Source organism: Propithecus coquereli, unplaced genomic scaffold (genome assembly GCF_000956105.1).
Source record: "Propithecus coquereli isolate 6110/MARCELLA unplaced genomic scaffold, Pcoq_1.0 Scaffold489, whole genome shotgun sequence".
In the NCBI taxonomy this organism is placed as follows: Eukaryota; Metazoa; Chordata; class Mammalia; order Primates; family Indriidae; genus Propithecus; species Propithecus coquereli.
Window position 1 is genome coordinate 787,316 of NW_012150718.1, and position 19,454 is coordinate 806,769.

Consider the following 19,454-nt stretch of genomic DNA (forward strand, 5'->3'; position numbering starts at 1 on the left):
AGAGAGCCTAGTACATAATTCAGTGTCTATATTGTGGCACCTAATAGTAATGATTAATTTTTCTTGCTGGTTAGCCTGGTTTTTATTGAAAAGCAGATTAGGGATGTCCTCATGGATCTAGCTGCTTATTGCCTTTCAGTCCACCTGCTACTTCTGGCTGATCCTCCCCTCTGGGTAGTGACAGGGCCACAGTGACCCCAAGCAGCTAATCTCATCACCCTGCTCTAAAGCAGGAAGAGAGCAAGTTGGGGCAACTTCTCTTCTTTTAATTGGAGAGGGAACTCTTTCTCAAAAGCCTCCAGAAGATTTTTCCCTTGAGATCCCTTGAGCCAAAAACTAGGTTACATGCCCACATTTAAAAGAAAAAAAAAGTTACAGAATAGTAAACTGAGGCACAAAAACATTTGAAGCAATGAAAGAGGAAAATTAATCGAATGTGGTAACTCTGAATCCATCCTTCTTGCCTTTGAGCAACTATTACACTTATGTTTGTATATTGCAATTGGTAATTGATCCTGCTGAGCTTCCTGACTTCTCTTTTATTGCTATCTTTAGCTAAAATACCAATCTTGTCTCTTTCTGGTTTCTCTTTGTTTTTTTCCTCCCCAGCTCCCAGCTCTGCAACTTTTATAATCGTTTGCAATCTGCAATATTTCCCTGTGTTAATCTCTCCCACTGACCGGAGCAATCTTTGTAAAACACAAGTATAATCAGTCCCTGCCCTATCCCCTGATGCAGAGTGTTCCATGCATTCCCACTGTTTACAGCATCGGTGTTCACGTGCAGGACTCGGAGGCAAGAAGAGATGAAGTCGCAGCCATGTGGCTTCATTGCAGTATCACCTTGGGCAAGTTAATAATCTCTCTAAACCTATGTATTCTTTTTTAATCATGTATTTTTCATACATTTCATTTATTTAATGTTTAATCTGTTTCAATAGAATGAAATTGTAGGAGGATGGGGACTTTGTCTAGAGCCCCCAAATCTGTATCCAGCCTGAACCAATGCCTAGCAGTTAGCACCCCGGAAATAATTGTTGAATGAAAAACCATGGCGCCTAATACCCTCCATTTCATAAAGTCATCAGGATTAAATATGATAATGCATTTAATTAATCTGGAGTGTTTAATGCACATACATAGTGGGTACTTGAAAGCTAGCTCTTCTTTTACTGTTTTTTTTTTTTTTTATGATAAAGTTAGTGCTGAAATGGAAGTTTCTCAGGATAGCTGTCACATTCTAATTTTTCAGGCATCAACCCTTGCCATTCTTCATCTTATACATACAACCTCCTAATCTGACCACTGTGCCCAGATAAATCAGGAATGTAGATATTCACACCCTTTGTGCATCCTGTTCTCTCTTCCTGGAACCTTTTCTCATCAGGTTCAGACTGTATCATTCTTTAAGGTCTGTCTGGATGCTCTCCTGACCCACTGCCTCCCTATCTCACAGTAAATCATTGATCATGTGGTAATCACATGGATCTCTCTCTTCTAGGCCCTTGGCAGGACTGGGCTTTCCCAGTTCAGCATGGCCCTGAGAATGTGAGGGGGACTGCCGTGTGGTCACCAGGCCTGGAGCTGTCAGAGCTAGCCCATGCCCTGTGCACATTCTCCCTGCTTCCAGCCTGGCCACCTGCAGGACTCAGGGCAGCAGCTGCTCTATCTGGGTCTCTGGGAGACTCAAGGGATCACAGTCCTGCCACCAACCCTCGTGGGACAAGCAGCCACGGGGAGGAAATGCTGAGTTGTGGTATGTACCTCAACCTAACCTAGTGCGTCCTGAGTGAGGCAGGTCCTTAATTTGCAGGTGACATTGTTATAATCACCCGTTGACTTGGCTGCATCCCTCAGGAAACAGCTCCAGCAAAGCAAGACAAAACCCCCTTCATCCCCATCACGCCTAGTCCAAGGTGTTAGTGCTGGGTCACTGCCTGAAATATGGATTGGTGTGGGGAGAGGGGCTGGAAGGAGGGGCCTTCAGTTGTGGCAGTTGGGAAGTGAGAGTCTTTGAGGGGAAGCTGATATTTTAGTTCAGATTTCCTGAGTTCAGATTGCCAGCTGTCCTCTGGCACCTCATAAAGGAATGAAAGTGACTCAAGAAAATGTTCTCTGGGTAAGGCCAATGTCACCTGTGCCCTGCCCTTTCCCGAGCTCTCCAGAGTGCATCAGCCTTTCTCCAGCCTTGCAGGGCCTGTTCCAAATACGTCTTTACACTTCCGGTCTTACAAGTGGAGCCTGATCCTGCCTGCTCCAGCCCTAGCCATGTTTAGTTGGCCACACAAATTCCAACAAAAGCAGCAGAAGGGCTCTGGGTTGGCATCTCGGGGCCATTTGGTGGAATTCTGGGTACAGAGCCACCAGGCCCCACTAATTTAAGTAAACTCATGTGCTTAAGATTGTCATCACCTGCTACTTTCTCTTACTTGAGTAATTCTTCAAGCTTCTCCACTAAAGGCAGCACAAAGGCTAATTGTCTTATAATAGGTGTCCTTTAAAAACTCTAGACTAAGGACCACTTTATGCTTTTTATTATTCTTTTTTCTCTGTCATCTGTCCCTGCATAGCTATCAATACAGCAACATTTTTGTGCTTTCACTGAAGAATGTTTTCTTCTTGTCAATTTTCAGAATGTTGTAGTTTCTTTCCTTACTTACGACAATTATTTAAGCAGACACGACTAGTTATAAACCCTAAATTATTACTAATGCTGTTCTTTCATTTTCTCTTAAAGGTATTATCATCAAGCTATTATTCATTGAATGAATACCACTGAGGTACTATTTATTGGGAGTCTCCCATGTGTCAGGTGGGCTAGTATAATTTTTTTGTATAATATTTTATTTAATCCTTATGGGCACCAAACAGAGTAGGCAGTACTCCCTTTCTTCAGATGGAAAATGAGGCCCACAGGGAAAAATAGCTTTTCCAAGGGCACATAACTAGCTCAGGATTTAAAACCAGGATGATCAAACCAATTGCTTTGATCTTCCCACACCACTCCATTTATGTCTCTTTTTTCTTATTTGTATACTTTAGCCTGGACTTTAGTTAAAAGTGTTGAACTTTGTTTTTGTCTTTTTCTCAGGTGTCTTCTCCATGAATCATATCCCAAATTTCCTCTTCCCATCCTCCTTTAAGTTGATAAAATCATGCCTATTTCATAGCCTGCTTCATCGCATTAGATTGGTAGTGTTGGTTTCCATATGCATCTTTTCCTTTACACAGCAAGCTCCTTGGGATAGGACCCCATCTTCTTCCTGTATCCCTGGGTAATGCCTGACAGCGCCTGCACACCCAAGGCCTGATTACCTGTGTCCTGAGCAAATGACATTTACCCTGGGCAGTGTCTAAATTTGCTAGTTTTATATTGTGGAAGGGAGGAGGGAGAATAATAATTGCAAGAAAAAGTCACTTCTTAATACTAGTGACTCACAGTATTAAAAGTCTCTTTACCTACGAATCTGTGCATTTGAAGAAAAACTATGGAAAGCCAATCCAGAAACCTCAGCACAGTCTCGAAAGCCTCATTGAATTTAAACCGTACCGTCATTCTTTGGCCAAACCTACTTATTTTCTGTGGCATTTTGGACACTAATGACTATGCTGGTTCAGTTTTGATAACCATCTGGGATACAAAGCCAGCCCTGAGTGTTCATAACAGCTTGCCGGGGAAGTAAATGTGGTTGGTAAAGTAGAAAAGCACCGTGACTTATTGACCAAGGTAGCCACAGTTAGTTTCATTGTTGAGACACCTCTGAGAACTCATCCTCATGGAAGTATCCTCTGGGCTGAAAAATTGCAGGACCTCGAGGCATTTGCCAGCTTCGTTAATGCACTGATGGCCTTGAGAGGGTGTGCCAGTAGCTGGAAGTCTTGAAAACTTAGCTCATTATTGGAGCAATCACACAGACACACATGTGTGCGCACACACTCTTGCACATGTGCAAAAGTTTTATGCCTTAGATTCCTCTCCAAAGGAGCTGAAATCAGGTACTTTATGAGTGAACCCTACTAAGGTCCTGTCAAATCCAGTGGACACTGCAAAAGAAGCAGCAACAGAGAAAAGCCTATCTTGTCTGCGTCCATACTACCCTGAACACACCTGGTCTTAGCAACTAAGCAGGGTTAGGGATGGTTAGCACTTGGATAGGAGACTGCCTGGGAATACCTGGTGCTGTAGGCTTTAAGAAAGAAAAAGTGAACTAAAAAGCCTATCTCACGCAGCCCCCTACTTGCCCTTCATTCCCTCCCCCAACACCTTTGTTTTCTAAGAGTTAGAGGAAGAAATAGAGTTATTAAGAAGTCACTCATGTCTCTTTGATTTGGAAATATAAAACAAACCATTTCTAAATGTAGCTTTCTTAGAGTTCTTCTTACCTCATAACACATTAATAAGACCAGAATAGTTTTTATGTGTGATGCGTGTATATCTATTGTTGCATTATCCATGAATCTCTCTGCCCTGCTCACAAGTAGCTCGTCCTTAGTCCTCTCACAGCCCTAACCCTAATGTAATCACAACTGATTGTCTGCCTTCCCTCTGCATTGTTGCCTCTCCACACCATACACCCTGCATGATCATGAGTCGTTTAAGGGAAGGGGCAGGATGGATGGCGACGTTGTCTCCAGTTCCCAAGTGCCTGATACACTGCATATATGCTTATGTCTCCACTCTGAATTGTGTGTAATCTGGGCAAGCTGATAAGTTGCTTCTCTCCCATCCTAATGTTCTTCAAAGGTTGCTTCTCCATGTCCTTAGGGAGAGGTTGAGTGTGATACGTAGCAAAAACCAGGAACCTGGACGCCGGCAGCTCTCAGCCCTCCTCTGTTGTCCTAAATAATTTCCCTTACTCCCAAGCTTACACACATCACTTAAGCAGGAAAAACCCTAAAGTGAACCACCTCCATCCAGCCTAGACTGTCCTTAAACCGCCCCTTTGGAGTGGGAATAAGGAAAATCTTAACCCACCACACATCCCAAGCTGAAGGGCTTCTTCTCCTGGTATATTTTGTTGTCACTGAGAAACTGTTTTATATAACGCTTACCTTCGTCAACGTGGGCTGCTATAACAAAGTACCATAGACTAGGTGGTTTATAAACAACAGAAATTTATCCCTCACAGTTCTGGAGGCTGGAAGGCTGGAACGGGTGCCAGCGTGGTTGGGTCCTGGTGAAGGCCCTTTCACCGCTTGCAGACCGTGGACTTCTCGTTGTACCCTCACACGGCAGAAGGAAAGTGAGCTAGCTCTCTGGCCTCTCCTTAGAAGGGCATTAATCCCATTTAAGAGGTTATCAGACTCGTGACCTAATTACCTCCCAAAGGCCCCACCTTTCATATCATCATATGAATTGGGGGGCAACACAAACATTCAGTCCATAACAATTTAATGCTTTTTTTCTCTTTATAAATTGTTCCCTAGTCTAACTGATCCACCTCTTAATCAGATCCTGTGTTCAATTAATAATCATTGAATGAGTGCTAAATATGATCTGAATACAATCATAGCTTCAGTTTGAGAAGCCCTGCCCAAGGAAACAGTCATTTTTCCACTAAAGATTATATTATTTCCCCTCTACTTCCCTTATGAAGAAGATCTCAGCAGCTTGGAAATTGGATATATGTCACTATCTTTTTTTTTTTTATTACAGCATATTATGGGGATGTAGACGTTTAAGTTATGGTGGATAACAGACTTAGACCTAAGGCATGAAACTATAAGAATTCTAGAAGAAAATGTTGGAAAAATTCTTATATGTCACTATTTTTAACCTCTGAAAGATTAGACTGATTCCGACACACTTGACAAAACTTTGTGCTTAACTTCTAACAGTAACTGTTTGATTTGGAATTTTGCATAATAGTATCTTGCCATGACAAACAAGTGTTAGTATGTTTCTTAATTCCCTGAAACCATCATGTTTTACATAGATATTAAAAGATCTTAGAATTTATGATCCAATCATTTCCTCATGTAAAGGAGGCTTAGAGTATGTCCGTGACTTGCTCAAGGTCACATGGAAGTCAGGGCCGAGCTCAGGACTGGATGCCAACTCCTGTCTCCCAGCTCAGCACCTGTTCGGCCTAGTGCACAGGCCCTTTCAAGCAAAAGAGATTTTGTGGAGATGCATTTTATGTGCTTGAAATTATCTGTGCTAGCGATCTTGATCACCTGAATAGAACCTTTATCAGCTACAACAGTGGAAGACGGAAACCTGATAGTGACAATAACTGACATGTGGTGAGGGTTTTCCGCGTGCCAGGCCCACTCCTGAGCACTTCATATTGTCGTATCTCCTTTAATCCTCACGACGATCCTACGAGATTGGTACCGTTGCCATGCCCACATTTCAGATGGGAAAATGAGGTGCACAGAAGTCACCTGGCTGCTCTTATTCACCCGGAGGGAGTATGGGGTGGACCTGGAGGCAGAGCCAGGCTCTCGCTGCCAGCCTCCCGACTCTGAGCTCCTTTAATTCATCTGGGGGATTCCCGAATTTCTCCCCCCAGTGCAGGCTCATTTCAAATACTTTATTTAAGTAATAATAAGTTACATTTTTAAAGTATAAAATATAAATCACTTTGCCTCAACATTCAGAAAGAATGAATGACCTAGGCCCCAGATGGTTTAATTTGACATATACCATTGATACTAATCTGAAGATAGTGAAATTATAAGACATAAAATGAGATCACGGAGTGAGTTGTGTAGAGTGGAAGGGTGTTGCTCCTCTGGATAGATTACACAGCATTTAAATATTTCGAGATTAGTGAGACAACAAAACAGGCACCACTGTTTAAAGTGCATTCATTATAGATAAGTTTAAAGCTTGAATCAGAAGCAAATGAGGTACTAATTCATTTTGTAGAACCCAAAGCATCAGAATAAAGGAATATTCAACTTGAATAGTACATATTACATTTTTTCAAGTAATGGACAAATGAAAATTGCATTGGTGTTTACTTGTAGGGCAGAGGAAAGAACCGTGTGCTGATCAATTTTTTCAGTGCTGTCACATGATCAGCAACAGTTTTATTCAGAAAAGGGAAAAAAAAATGTGGACAATATAAAATCAAAACCCGCCGTGGTACTGTGCTTCCATTGTTTCCATGCCAGTTTCCTCCCCCACCGCCCCGATGTCCTTGCAGGCAAGGGTGTGCGTTAGCCATTGCTCTGACCCTGTGTGTTTCATGGTGCCTGGCGATACTAAGTGCTCTCTTAAATATTTGTTTTTAAATCATCCTGATAAACCAAGAACATGCTTTTCCAAAAAGAAAGATAAAAACAAGTTCCTGGGCCAAACCTGAGCAGAAGTTTCCAAGATTTTCCATTAACGTTGCCCAAGTCGGAACCCGTACGTGGTGAAGGGGCCTTGATGGGATTCAAGCTCGGGACGTTCTGCTTTGTTCTATTGCCAGGGCTGTTTTTCATCTACCCTGCTTCTAAATTCCTAGACAGGGCACTGAAGCCTCTCGAGTCGTGGTGCCTGCAGGCTCCTGCAGCCTCATCTCCACCAACACCCCCCATAGTCCGTGCCTCTCATAGCAAACCCCAGCATGGGCCAAGGACTTCCTTCCACCCTGCGCAGCCCTGTCTTCTCCTGCAAACTGTACCCAGATGAATGCCCCTGAGGGACTTTCTGCCGAACAAACCCCAAGTCTCCTCAAAGATTATGCCTGAACATTACCTTTTCCATGGGACCCTGCCAGGCCTTCCTGCTCCTCTGCCAGCTCCCTCTCTCTCCTCTGGGCCATCGTGTTGCTGTGGCCGGACCTAGATCACTCTGAAGCCTAGTGATTAGTACCTTCCATATGTGTCTTTCATGTTACAGGAATGCTCCTTGAGGACAGAGAATGGGTTATTTCAGCATTCCCAGGGACAACGTACAATCCTAGAAAGATCACATGTGCCTTGTAAAAGTTTGAGTGCTCACCTACTGGCAAAGCACTGACCTTAGGCATCAATCTTTGCAGATTTGCCCTTCCAGTCTTTTTTATTTTTCCTTTATTTCACTTTACTTGGGACTGACTTTTCACATAAATATCCATAGTTGCACCCTGAAAAATCTGAAGATCAGACCACTCTGGCCCCTGGTCTCTGATTGTATCTGCCAGAGTTGGCAGCAGCTGCTTCTTTAGACAGACCTTGTGTGGTTGTATGCCGTGGTCCCCCACCAGCCAGCAGGGTTCACATGTGGATGTCACCTGCCTGAATTCAGAGGCAGCTGTGTGCTGCTCCTGGAGATATTTAAACAGTGGGAGGGTTCCCAGGCAAACTCCTTGTCCTTACTATGTTTTCTGAGGACTGTGTATTAGTCAGCTTGGGTGGCTACAACCAAATACTGTAGAATGGGTGGATTAAACAATAGATACTTATTTCTTGCAGTTCTAGAGGCTGTAAGTCCAAGATCAAGGTGTCAGCAGATTTGGCTCCTGGTGAGGCCTCTTTGGCTGGTAGAGGGCTGCATTCTGGCTTCGTCTTCACACTGAGGAAAGGAGAGAGAGAGCACATGCACATGCAAGTTCTGGTTTCTCTTCTTCTTGTAGGGTCACCGATCCTATCAAGTCAGGGCCCCACCCTTTTGACCTCATCTAAACCTAATTACCTCCCAAAGCCCAAAGCCCCCACCTCCAAATACCATCACAATGGGGGTCAGGGCTTCAACATGTGAATTTGGGGAGGACATAAACTTTCAGTCCATAACACGCTGGCTCCAGAAATGAGACCAATCATCTCCCTACCTTTGCCCATCCACAAAAAGAATTTACTTTGATTTGCACAAATTTGTTTTCAGCTGCAAACTCTTCTAATCTTCCCCGCCCCAACATGCAGCATGGGGTCCAGTGGATGAGAACCAGGAGACCCTGCAGGTGCCTGACTCAGTTCAGCCCTTGTACTACTTGACCTTGGGGTTCTCATTCTCTGCCTACCTCAGTTTCCCTTTCTGCAAAATGATAAAACAGAACAATATGATGGCACATGGCCCTTTGACTCTGATGCTTTGTGTCTCTTTCCTGGTCATTTCTGGGGAAAACGCATGGGATTCATGGGTGCTCGCCATCTGTGGGGTGATGGATGACTGTCCACTCCAGGCAGGGAGGCTCCTGCAGTGGTTGAGTCACACCTGGAGCAGGGCTGAGCCACACACACCAGAGCGGGCTGAGGCAACCCAGCTCCTGCCTCCTGTCTGCTACGACTCCCTTTTCCACTCAGCCGCACTGAATAGTAAGAGAAGCCCGTCCGCCTCCTGTCACAGCCGTGTGCTTGCTGCCTGAGCCAGTGCGTTTCTGCTTCTAATGAAGGATTTATTTAGGTCACTGCTGCCTTCTGTGCACAGCATCACAGATTAAACATGTTGAGAAGTAACTCCTCCCCCTCTGCCTACAGTGGGGCCTTGCTACCACACACACCTGGCTGTTCATCATTCATTCAGGAGGCATTTATGGACGACCTACTGCGTGCCATTACACAGACAGCCAGATCATTTCTGTGTGTCACTGTCCTTTCTTCTTTGAGCCTCTGTCTGTTGAGTCACTGCAGTACTTTGGATCATGAACAAATGAGTTTGACTAATTATCATCCCTGAATTCCATTTATACCACACAGCATTTTTTTTTTTGTTTTTTTGTTTTTTTTTTGCAGGGACAAAAATAGCTACCATGATTTGAGGGCTTGTCACAGGCTAGGCAATTTGACAATATCCTAAGCACTCCACATGTACTATGTTATTTAATCCCCACAATAAATATATAGCGTCAATGCATTTGATCCTCAGGCTCTGAGTTTCAGGGCTGTCTTGTAGATTTTAAGTTATAGAGCTGACATTTGAGACTAGGTTTGTGGCTCTAAATTATCTGTTAATTCCAGCATCTTCCCTCAATCTCCCTCCTCCCATAATACAACCTCCGAGGCAAGCTAATCTTTCCCTATTTTGTCTACCACAGTTGTTTTCAGTCCTGGAATTAAAAACAAACTACCCCAACAACCTTAGGAAACAAAAAAACAAAGGCCTTTGCCCACCCCTGCCCAGGCCAAGGTGATCAGAATCTGAGTACCACCAACATGCCAAGTTCTCCTGGTCCTTGCCATTCCTAGGACTGTAGGTGGGTAGGACAGCTCCTTCGAGAGCTCCTTAGGAATGCAGAATCTCAGGCCTCTCCTAAGACCTCCTGGATGAAAATCTGCATTTGTAACCAGATCTCCAGGTGATCCCTGTGTATAGTCATGTTCGTAAAGCACTATGTCTGGTGATTTTAATTTGCACTTAGAAATCCTTGGAGGAAATTTTTAGTCACCTCCCATCTGAGTTTCTTAGTCAGATCCTTGACCCTAATCTTGCACCTAATCTGGAGAATAATGTTGAGTGAGGGGACGTCAGACCTGTAGGGTACAATGGGACAGGTTGCATGTATCATTCTCACTTTATCACAGAGCACTCAGAGGCTCAGAAGTAACATGGTAATTGAAATTCCTGCTCCTGTTACCACACCATGCAGCCTTCCTTGGCTTGCCAAGGCATCTCCTTCCTTCATTCCTGGAGAGTTGTGTTCATTATCCACTTAACCTTTTGTGAATATGGAACCTCTAAGTTTCACCCAGGATTCAAGGGAGCGCTGAAGGCTGGAAGAAGGGATGTTCAAAGAGTCCTCCTCTTTTTCGAGGGCAAAATGGAGCTAATTACACATTTTTCCCCCCAGACAGTAATGTGGTCCAAGGAAACTTATTAACATTATCTGGACTTGTTTTTTTCTACCCTGAACTCTTTCCACTGCATCCCACCTCACACAACTGTTACCATAAGTAAATCCAAACAAAAGCGAATGTCAACATTTGTTGAAGAGTGTCAAGTGTAAGCAATTTCAAGAAAATAAATATTTATGCAGGTCTTAAAATATCACTGTCCTTTCACAGACTGACAGGCATAAACTAAATCTATTTCTGATTTCCTGGTTTCCAAGATGACCTGGCAAGGATGGAAATTCGACACTGCCTGCTGCAAGGTGCTCCTGAGTAGTTGTGCAAAGATGAAAATAAAGACATTTTTGGCTCCTAATGATGAATAAATAATCTTACACGTTTGATTGCCCAGAAGTTTGGCTGGATAAAAAAAAAAAAAAAAAAGTGACACATTTATTGTTCAAATTGTCTTTCTCAGGTTTCAGAACATGCCAGAAAGTTAAATTACTTAGCACGAGGGGATGCTTGGAAAAAAGCAGATCTTACGTAATAGTGTAATAGATCTCATGCTCTCTGCTATCTTATCTTGCTCTTGAGTAAGTTTCTCCTTTGCCTGAAACACTCCCCACTGCCCAAGAGGAAGTGTTCAAAAGGGGTTGGTGGAGGGAAGAACAGAGGCTTTGGAAATGGCCTGTGGAATTTTAGTTTTGATACTTCCTGGTTCTGTGACCTTGAGGAGGTCATTTAACATTAATAACATGTTCCCATACCTTTTTGGGGAGAAAGGCAGGCCATTAACATTTGCTAAATGCCTGCTGTATGCCAGACACCTTGCTATGTATTTGGCAAGGGTAATCTTATTTAATCATGATGACTCCCTTATGAAGTAGGTCTAAGCTCATTTTTACAGAGCAGCACATTGAGCCCCAGAGAAGTAAGAAACTTACCTGAGGTCAGTTACCTGTAAGAATTCTAGCCTGAATCTCTCTGACTGCAAAGCCTTCTTTGCTGATCCACTACGCTTCACCATCTTTTCATTGCTTAAAAAATATAAAATGAGAACAACCACTTCTCAGTATTGTCACAGGTATTAGAAGAGAAAATATACCCAAGTGCTTACCTCCTAGCCCACAATGGGTGCTCAGCAAGAAATCTCTTTCGCTCCAACCTCTCATTAAATGTATTAAACTGCTTGTGGTCTAGTGTTTTGATCATCCCTGTTACCCTAGAGGAGATTCTTGCCTGTGACATTTGTGTCACCACCTCTTGCTGAGGAGCTGTACAAGAGTCCTGCAGACAACAGGATGGCAGGCATCACTGTTTCTCATGTATTAAATTTACTTTTTTATGAAATATTCTAGATATTTCATTTCATCCATGAATGCATTCTAATAGTGAGACCAAGAGAATATATTATAGTTAATTACATTTGAAATCTAGGTCATGATGTGAATTATGTAATAAGGAGACTTAAGGAGAAAATTAAAATATTTTTGAATGGTTATTTCATACCTTCCCCTCCTTTTTTAATTAAAATATTTCCTAGACTTTCAGGTGATCTTTTCTAATCACCATTAGACATGTTGAGTCCCCTTTTCAACATCTGGTTTCTGCATGACTCTCCAGGGATAGAAGATTCACCACCTGAAAGTTTCTCTTTCCACTAAGTTAAAATCCTTTCCCAGTAACTTCCAGCCATTTGCCCCACTGTGCGCTGCAATGGACAAGTTCATTCAGTAAATTGGGTCTCTAGCACCTACTATGTACCAGAAATCATGCCAGGTCCCGGGGGGTGCAACAGAGAAAGGAAAAGTACTAAAAAGGAGACTCTGAAATATACATTGTTGTGTGGAGAGACAGACAGTAAACAAGCAAATATAAGTTTTGGTAGCATATGAGGAATATAAAAGGGGATGATGTGAAAGAAAGTGATGAAAAGAGAGAGGGCGGGCTCACGTTTCGGGGAAAGCTGGCATTTGAAATAAAATCAGAATGACAAGGAAGAGCCAGGCTCAGACCACCTGGGGAACAGCATCCTGGAAAGAGGGAGCAGCAAATGTCAGGGCCCAAAGCTGGGATGAGCCTGGTGGGTTCAAAGGGACAGAAAGGTGAGCGAGTCTGTAGCTTGGCTGAAGGAGCGAATTGAGGCAGGAGAGTCCATGTCTAAGGGCCTCCCCAGCCTGGAAAGGATTCAGGTTTAATTTAGGTGGAAGGGAAGCCTTCATCTGGAAAATGCTGTGGACTCCATTGGGTTTCCCATGCCAGGCATGTGGTTAATGTCTTCACAGGGAGGCTCACGAAAGCCTCGTATTACCGATGGGAAGGGCTCTTATGAATTCTTAAAATGCAGGGCTTGGTGTATCACTGTACCACCCAGAAAACAGCCTCCCTAATAAAAGGAGATAAAAAGAGAGATGACTGTATCTCCCTTTGGGACCTATTGACCCATCTACAAAAGGAAGGAGGAAATTTATTTTGCCCATCTTAGCCAGTCTAGGCCTTAAAAAAAATTTTTGTCCCTCATCAAAGAATGATACCAGGCATGAATGTTCAACAGGACCAAAGAATCAAACCAAGGGGGTCGAGGAACTGCTTGCACACTAACTCCAGACATTGCCAAGGAGTGAAAGAGACAGTAAGGTCCCTGGCTTTGTGTGTTCAGACTAAGTTGAATCATTTCTCACCATTTCTCTGCCTTTAACTTTCTAGACAAACCACTTCATTTCTCTGAGCCTCATTTTTTTATAATAATCTTGAGTTTTCTCAAGGACTACCAGTGAGGATCGCAGGAAGCCCTGTATGCAAACTTGTCAGCCTGGTGCCTGCTCAGCAAGTGCTACAGATGGGGGCTCCGATCATTGCCTTTGCCAAGTGATGAGGGCTCAGGACCAGGTGCTGTAGAGCATTCTCTGTCCATGCATATGCCATCTAAATGCTCCAGACTTTCAAAAGCTTTTATTTGTTTGATTTTTATCTGGTTCATTTCTCGAGAGAGAATAATGAATTTGTCTTTGTGATGCCTGCAAATTCAAACTTGCCTCCCCAGTCCTTGTCCTGTTCAGGAAGCTCCTAATCTGTGAATAGACAGGAAATCTTGCTATTAAGAAAGTGAGAGCTTTCCACACTTAAAGAGGTTTTGGATTAAGATTTGCAACTGTCCTCAGTGCTCTCTGTCTCTGTGCCATCCAGCTCAGCTGCCACCAGCCACATGTGGCCTTGAGATGTGCTGTAAGGCTAGATGCATACATACTGGATTTTGAAAAAAAAATACAAACTATCTCAAAAATACAAAAAATGCAAACTATCTCATTAATTTTGTATAGTGATTATATGTTGGAGTGATTTGGGATATGTTGGGTTATGTAAAGCATGTTGTTTTCTGAATGTGGCTCCTGGAACATTTTAAACATTTTAAAGTGCATATGTGGCTCACATATTTCTATTGCACAGCCTTGATACACATTATCTCATTTCAGTCTCATAGTAACAATTTGAGGCAGGCAGAATTACGACTTTTTTACAGATGAAGACACTGATGCTGAGAAAGTTTAAGTCACTTTGACTAAGGTCAAAACTAGAGACAGGAATTCTGACTCCAAAACCTGTGTAGTTCCTTTTGACCATTGTACTGAAGATAACAAATGAATGAGTTTGACCCCGTGCTGTACCTAACCTGTGTGTCAGCTGATTCTAGAGTTGGTTGGCAGAGAGTTGTCACTGCTAGGTAGATTCTGTTGGGTGTCTCTTCTTTGGTATCCTAAAAACATTGTCATTATTTTACGTTATAACCTCTCACTTGGGAGACAGAAATAATAGCAGCTAAACTACAGATCTGGAATTCAGGAGCCAAGAGTTATAGGTGCAGATTTTCTATGTGATTTGGGAGAAGTCATCTTGGGGTATGGAGGTGAAGACTAAATGATTCTCTTCTGCTCTGATGTTTATAATTCCATCGTCAAGATCAGGGTGGCTTATAGGTTCACCTGAGCTTGGGGATCTTTTCTTTTCTGAGTGTTACTAAAAGGTCCAGAAATTCTGTCTGTGCCACTGGGAAGTCCAAATTATCAAATCATTTAAGAGGAAGTTGGTCTTACTTTTAAAGGGGTAGAAACAACAAAAAAAAAAGAGGAAGTTGGCTTCCATTGGCCACTGTGTGTGTGTGTGTGTGTAATATATATTTACATATATTTACATATGCAGATATGTTTGTATGCATATACACACACAAACATATATGCATACACACATTTTTACATATACACACATAGTGTTATACACAAACATGTTATATGTATGGGCTATATATATATGTATGTTATATATAGTAAGTGTGTGTGTGTGTGTATATATATATATATATGCCATGTGTGTATATAAGACTTCAGCTAATTTTTTTCCATATGCCTCAAATATTTTTGGAATGAAAAAGATCTAGACATAAGTAAATACATTTTTAGAAGGTATTAAAATACAGACAAGGAGCTTTTAATCTATAGTACTACCTGCCCAGGTTTTTTTTTTTTCTTCATGAAGGGCAAACTATATCTAGTTTCTTACCTGCTGTCTACCGGTAATTCCCCTTTAGGAAAAAATCTCACATGTGCACTCTGCTAACCAGGGCACCTCATGTTAGAGTGGAAAGAGCATGAACAGTTTGACAGTATCAATTTCACATCTGACTTCTGGCTCTATCACTATAGTATTGAACAACGTGGATCGGTTGTAGTGTGTGAGTCTGAATACAGAACTGTATGCTAGTGACAGTGGTGCCCACCACAGAGTCTCGCTGGCTCCCCACCCCCCTGCTGCACATGCACACATACTCACACCCCAAACGTGTAAAAGGCAAGCACAACTGGGCCATTTGGTCAACCCCACTTGGGTAATTGACAAGGAAATGAAATTCAACTGAAACATAATGAAACTTTCAGTTGACTAAAGCAAATGGCCCATTACATTGAGCTCATCCAATCAGGAGAGGCCATTCCTGCCTAAACATTTACTTATTTCTAAAGATTTTCATCATGATTTCTCAAGCCCTTCTCCAGTGTATTGTGGTTCTCTAAAAGTTTCCGTTTGTTTAATTGCTTGATCTTTAATATATGTTTTTCAAAGCAGATTACACAATCTCAGAGGTAGATCAACTGGTTGATCACAAAATGAAAGTTTTGGAATTTATTCTTCATTTATTCATTCTGGACAAGTTTTAAACTAGTAAAATTTAAAACTGCTATAAAAAAGATGATGGGTCCTCTTGATGGGGATATTTTTACTAGCTTTGTAAATCCCACAGTCTCTAGGCCGGGCCTGTCTCTAACCTTTTCTTTAATGTGTTTTAACTGGATGACTTAAATGAGAGCTTTTAATCTACTCTTTTTGGGAGATTGTCAAACACAGATTGCTGTATTGTATATCAGCTCTTAAAAACATGAACCCTGACTCACCCATCTTTTGGAACCTCACAACATCTAGGCAGGCAGTTTCTGTGTCCTTGAGGGACTTTTTTGCCTAAATGTGACAAACCTCAGATAGGTAAAGAGGAGACGTTTGGTAAAAGGCAGGCAATTCGTGGAAAAAGAGCCCTACATTTAGAATTTTGAATTTGAGCTGTGAATTTTGAAATAGACCATATCTGTGTCCTTAGACAAGACTGTCATCTGTAAAACGGTGGTGATACCCTTTCTGCTTCCCTGCCTTGTGCTGTAGGGTTGTGGTGACAATCAATGGAACCAACTATGAGACCACTTTATAAATAGTGAAGCCTTGTACACATGGAGGCTTTTTGCTCTTTCTAGTAACTTCACCTGTTTATTCCTCTGCCTAGACTTCAACATTTCTTCTACTTCCACTTCAAACATTTCTTCTACTATAGAGCCATCTCCAATTGTTTCAGGCAAAATGAATGAACATGGGTCCTCATAGAACCTAAATTACAGTCATAACATATATCACCTTGATGCCCGTAGTCAAGTTGTATCAGTGAACCTTTCCCAAATTCATGCTGCAGTACAAACTACACCAAGACTCAATGCCTTAAAACCAATGGTGCATTCACAACTCATGAGCTGGGATGGCCGTGCTGCACACGGTGGATTCATGGGGCAGCTCTGCTGTACATGTCTCTCATCCTCCTCCTGAAACCATGAGCTGGACAGGGCATTTTCTTCTCCTGACCATGACAAGAGTGAAAGAGAGCTGGTGGAAACACACAAGGCCTCTTTCCATTGTCTGTCTGTGCACTTGCCATTGGCAAAGCCTAAACCAAGTTTCTGGGAAGCAAACTCCCCCACAATGAGGCCATGGTAACGGTTGGATGCAGGGTGAAGAATTGAGACTAAATATTCAATCTTCCATACAGATTCACCTGCTCTATTAGACTAGGAGTCCCCGGTGGAGGTAGTAGGGCACAGAAACAAACCAGCTTCTGTATCACCTGCCCCTCTGCCAGGGGCTGGCAAGTAGTAGATATTTAACTGATGTTTGCTGAGGTGTAAAGGATCTTCCCAACCATTTACTTTATATCAGGGGTTGACAAATTGTGACCGGTCAGCCAGACCTGGCCCTATTTTTGTGTGGCCAAAGAGCTAAACGTAGAAATGATTGCAAAAAATAAATAAATAAATAAATAAAATGAAAAATGGTGTTTAATGGCATGACAATTACATGAAATTCAAATCTTAGTGTCTACAAATAAAGTTTTCTTGGAACACAACCACGGCCATTCCTTTGTGTATTCTGTATAGCTGCATTAGATCTATATCAGCATAGTTGGAGTGGAGTTGCCATAGAGACAGTTATGTCCTCAAAAGCCTAAAAATTACCTTCTGGCCCTTTACAAGAAACGTTAGCCGCCTGGTGCTTTATTGGATAAAGAAACTGAGAATTCTGGGGGGCATGGGGGGTGCGGTGTAGCACCCACTACAGAGTGGCTACAAAGTGGCCACAGAGTGTTCAGTTGGATTACTCCTGCATTATTTTGGCTTAATATGTACCCTCTTTGTTCCCTAGTAACTGGCGGCCTGCGGCACCCATGTGCCACTGATCAGGAGACATTCCCCGCTGCAGCGCTTCATGACCCAGCGGCGCGCGGCCCAGTGAAGCCACAGTGGTGTCCGGCATGGCCGCGCTGCTCCTGGGCGCGGTGCTACTGGTGGCCCAGCCCCAGCTAGTGCCTTCTCGCCCCGCCGCCCCTGGGGTCGAGGCGGGTCAGCAGGAGCTTCTGCGGAAAGCGGGGACCCTCCAGGATGACGTCCGAGATGGTGCTGCTCCCAACGGCTCTGCCCAGCAGCTGCCGCAGACCATCATCATCGGCGTGCGCAAAGGCGGGACCCGCGCGCTGCTGGAGATGCTCAGCCTGCACCCCGACGTGGCGGCCGCCGAGAACGAGGTCCACTTCTTCGACTGGGAGGAGCATTACAGCCAGGGCCTGGGCTGGTACCTCAGCCAGATGCCCTTCTCCTCCCCGCGCCAGCTCACGGTGGAAAAGACCCCCGCTTACTTCACGTCGCCCAAAGTGCCTGAGAGAGTCCACAGCATGAACCCGGCCATCCGGCTGCTGCTTATCCTGCGGGACCCGTCGGAGCGCGTGCTGTCCGACTACACCCAAGTGTTCTACAACCACGTGCAGAAGCGCAAGCCCTACCCGTCCATCGAGGAGTTCCTGGTGCGAGACGGCCGACTCAACGTGGACTACAAGGCCCTCAACCGCAGCCTGTACCACGTGCACATGCAGAACTGGCTGCGCTTCTTCCCGCTGCGCCACATCCACATCGTCGACGGCGACCGCCTCATCAGGGACCCTTTCCCCGAGATCCAAAAGGTCGAGAGGTTCCTGAAGCTGTCGCCGCAGATCAATGCCTCGAACTTCTACTTTAACAAAACCAAGGGCTTTTACTGCCTGCGGGACAGTGGCCGGGACCGCTGCTTGCACGAGTCCAAAGGCCGGGCCCACCCTCAAGTCGATCCCAAACTACTCAACAAACTGCACGAATATTTTCACGAGCCAAATAAGAAATTCTTCGAGCTTGTCGGCAGAACATTTGACTGGCACTGATTTGCAATAAATTAGGCTCGGAAACTTTCCTATTGTAAGTTCTGGTGTACATCTACGGGGGGAGAAAGGATTTTAAAAAGGCATTTAAGCTATAATTTATTTGTAAAATCCATAAATTACTTCTGTACAGTATTAGATTCACAATTGCCATATATACTAGTTATATTTTTCTACTTGTTAAATGGAGGGCATTTTGTATTGTTTTTCATGGTTGTTAACATTGTGTAATATGTCTCTATATGAAGGAACTAAAATATTTCACTGCAACAAAAAAAAAAAAAAGATTTTTCTGGAGACAGTATCTTTTTTTGAATATAATTAACTTGCCCCCAACTCAAAACAGCTCTCTGTGTTGCACTCTTTGCAAAAATCTAGACTCTTTTCTTACTTAAAAAAAAAAAAAAAATGTTTTTCATGTCTATTATGTTCCTCTTCATCCCCTCTCCTTTTTGCATTGCTCTTTTTAATTTTTAATGTTTCACTGTGGTCATCAGATTTATGTTTTACTTGCACTGTAAGATTTATCTTCACTGAGCTTCTTGGAGGTGGCAATTTTACCTATTCCCAACTTCAGCAGGTACTTGAAGGTGGATTTTAACGCCATGTAAACTCAAAGTGAACAAGGCAATATTAAGGATGGAGAAGCAGTTAACAACTGGCTAGAGGTCCCCTGTGGTCCATCTTTGCCTCAAAGAATATTTGCATACACTAACGATTTT

The 19,454-nt window shown here is 43.2% G+C and overlaps 1 protein-coding gene across 1 annotated transcript in view; it reads left to right on the forward strand.

Annotated features, from left to right (window-relative positions):
- The window catches only part of HS3ST1 (heparan sulfate (glucosamine) 3-O-sulfotransferase 1), a 29,336-nt gene extending 10,312 nt beyond the window's left edge, over positions 1 to 19,024 (forward strand). Inside the window, exon 2 of the mRNA XM_012655810.1 lies at positions 17,691 to 19,024. Coding sequence (XP_012511264.1) covers positions 17,800 to 18,735 — 936 coding nt within the window. The 5' untranslated portion in view covers positions 17,691 to 17,799 and the 3' untranslated portion in view covers positions 18,736 to 19,024. The remainder of the gene's footprint in view (positions 1 to 17,690) is intronic.
- Positions 19,025 to 19,454: the final 430 nt, after the last annotated feature.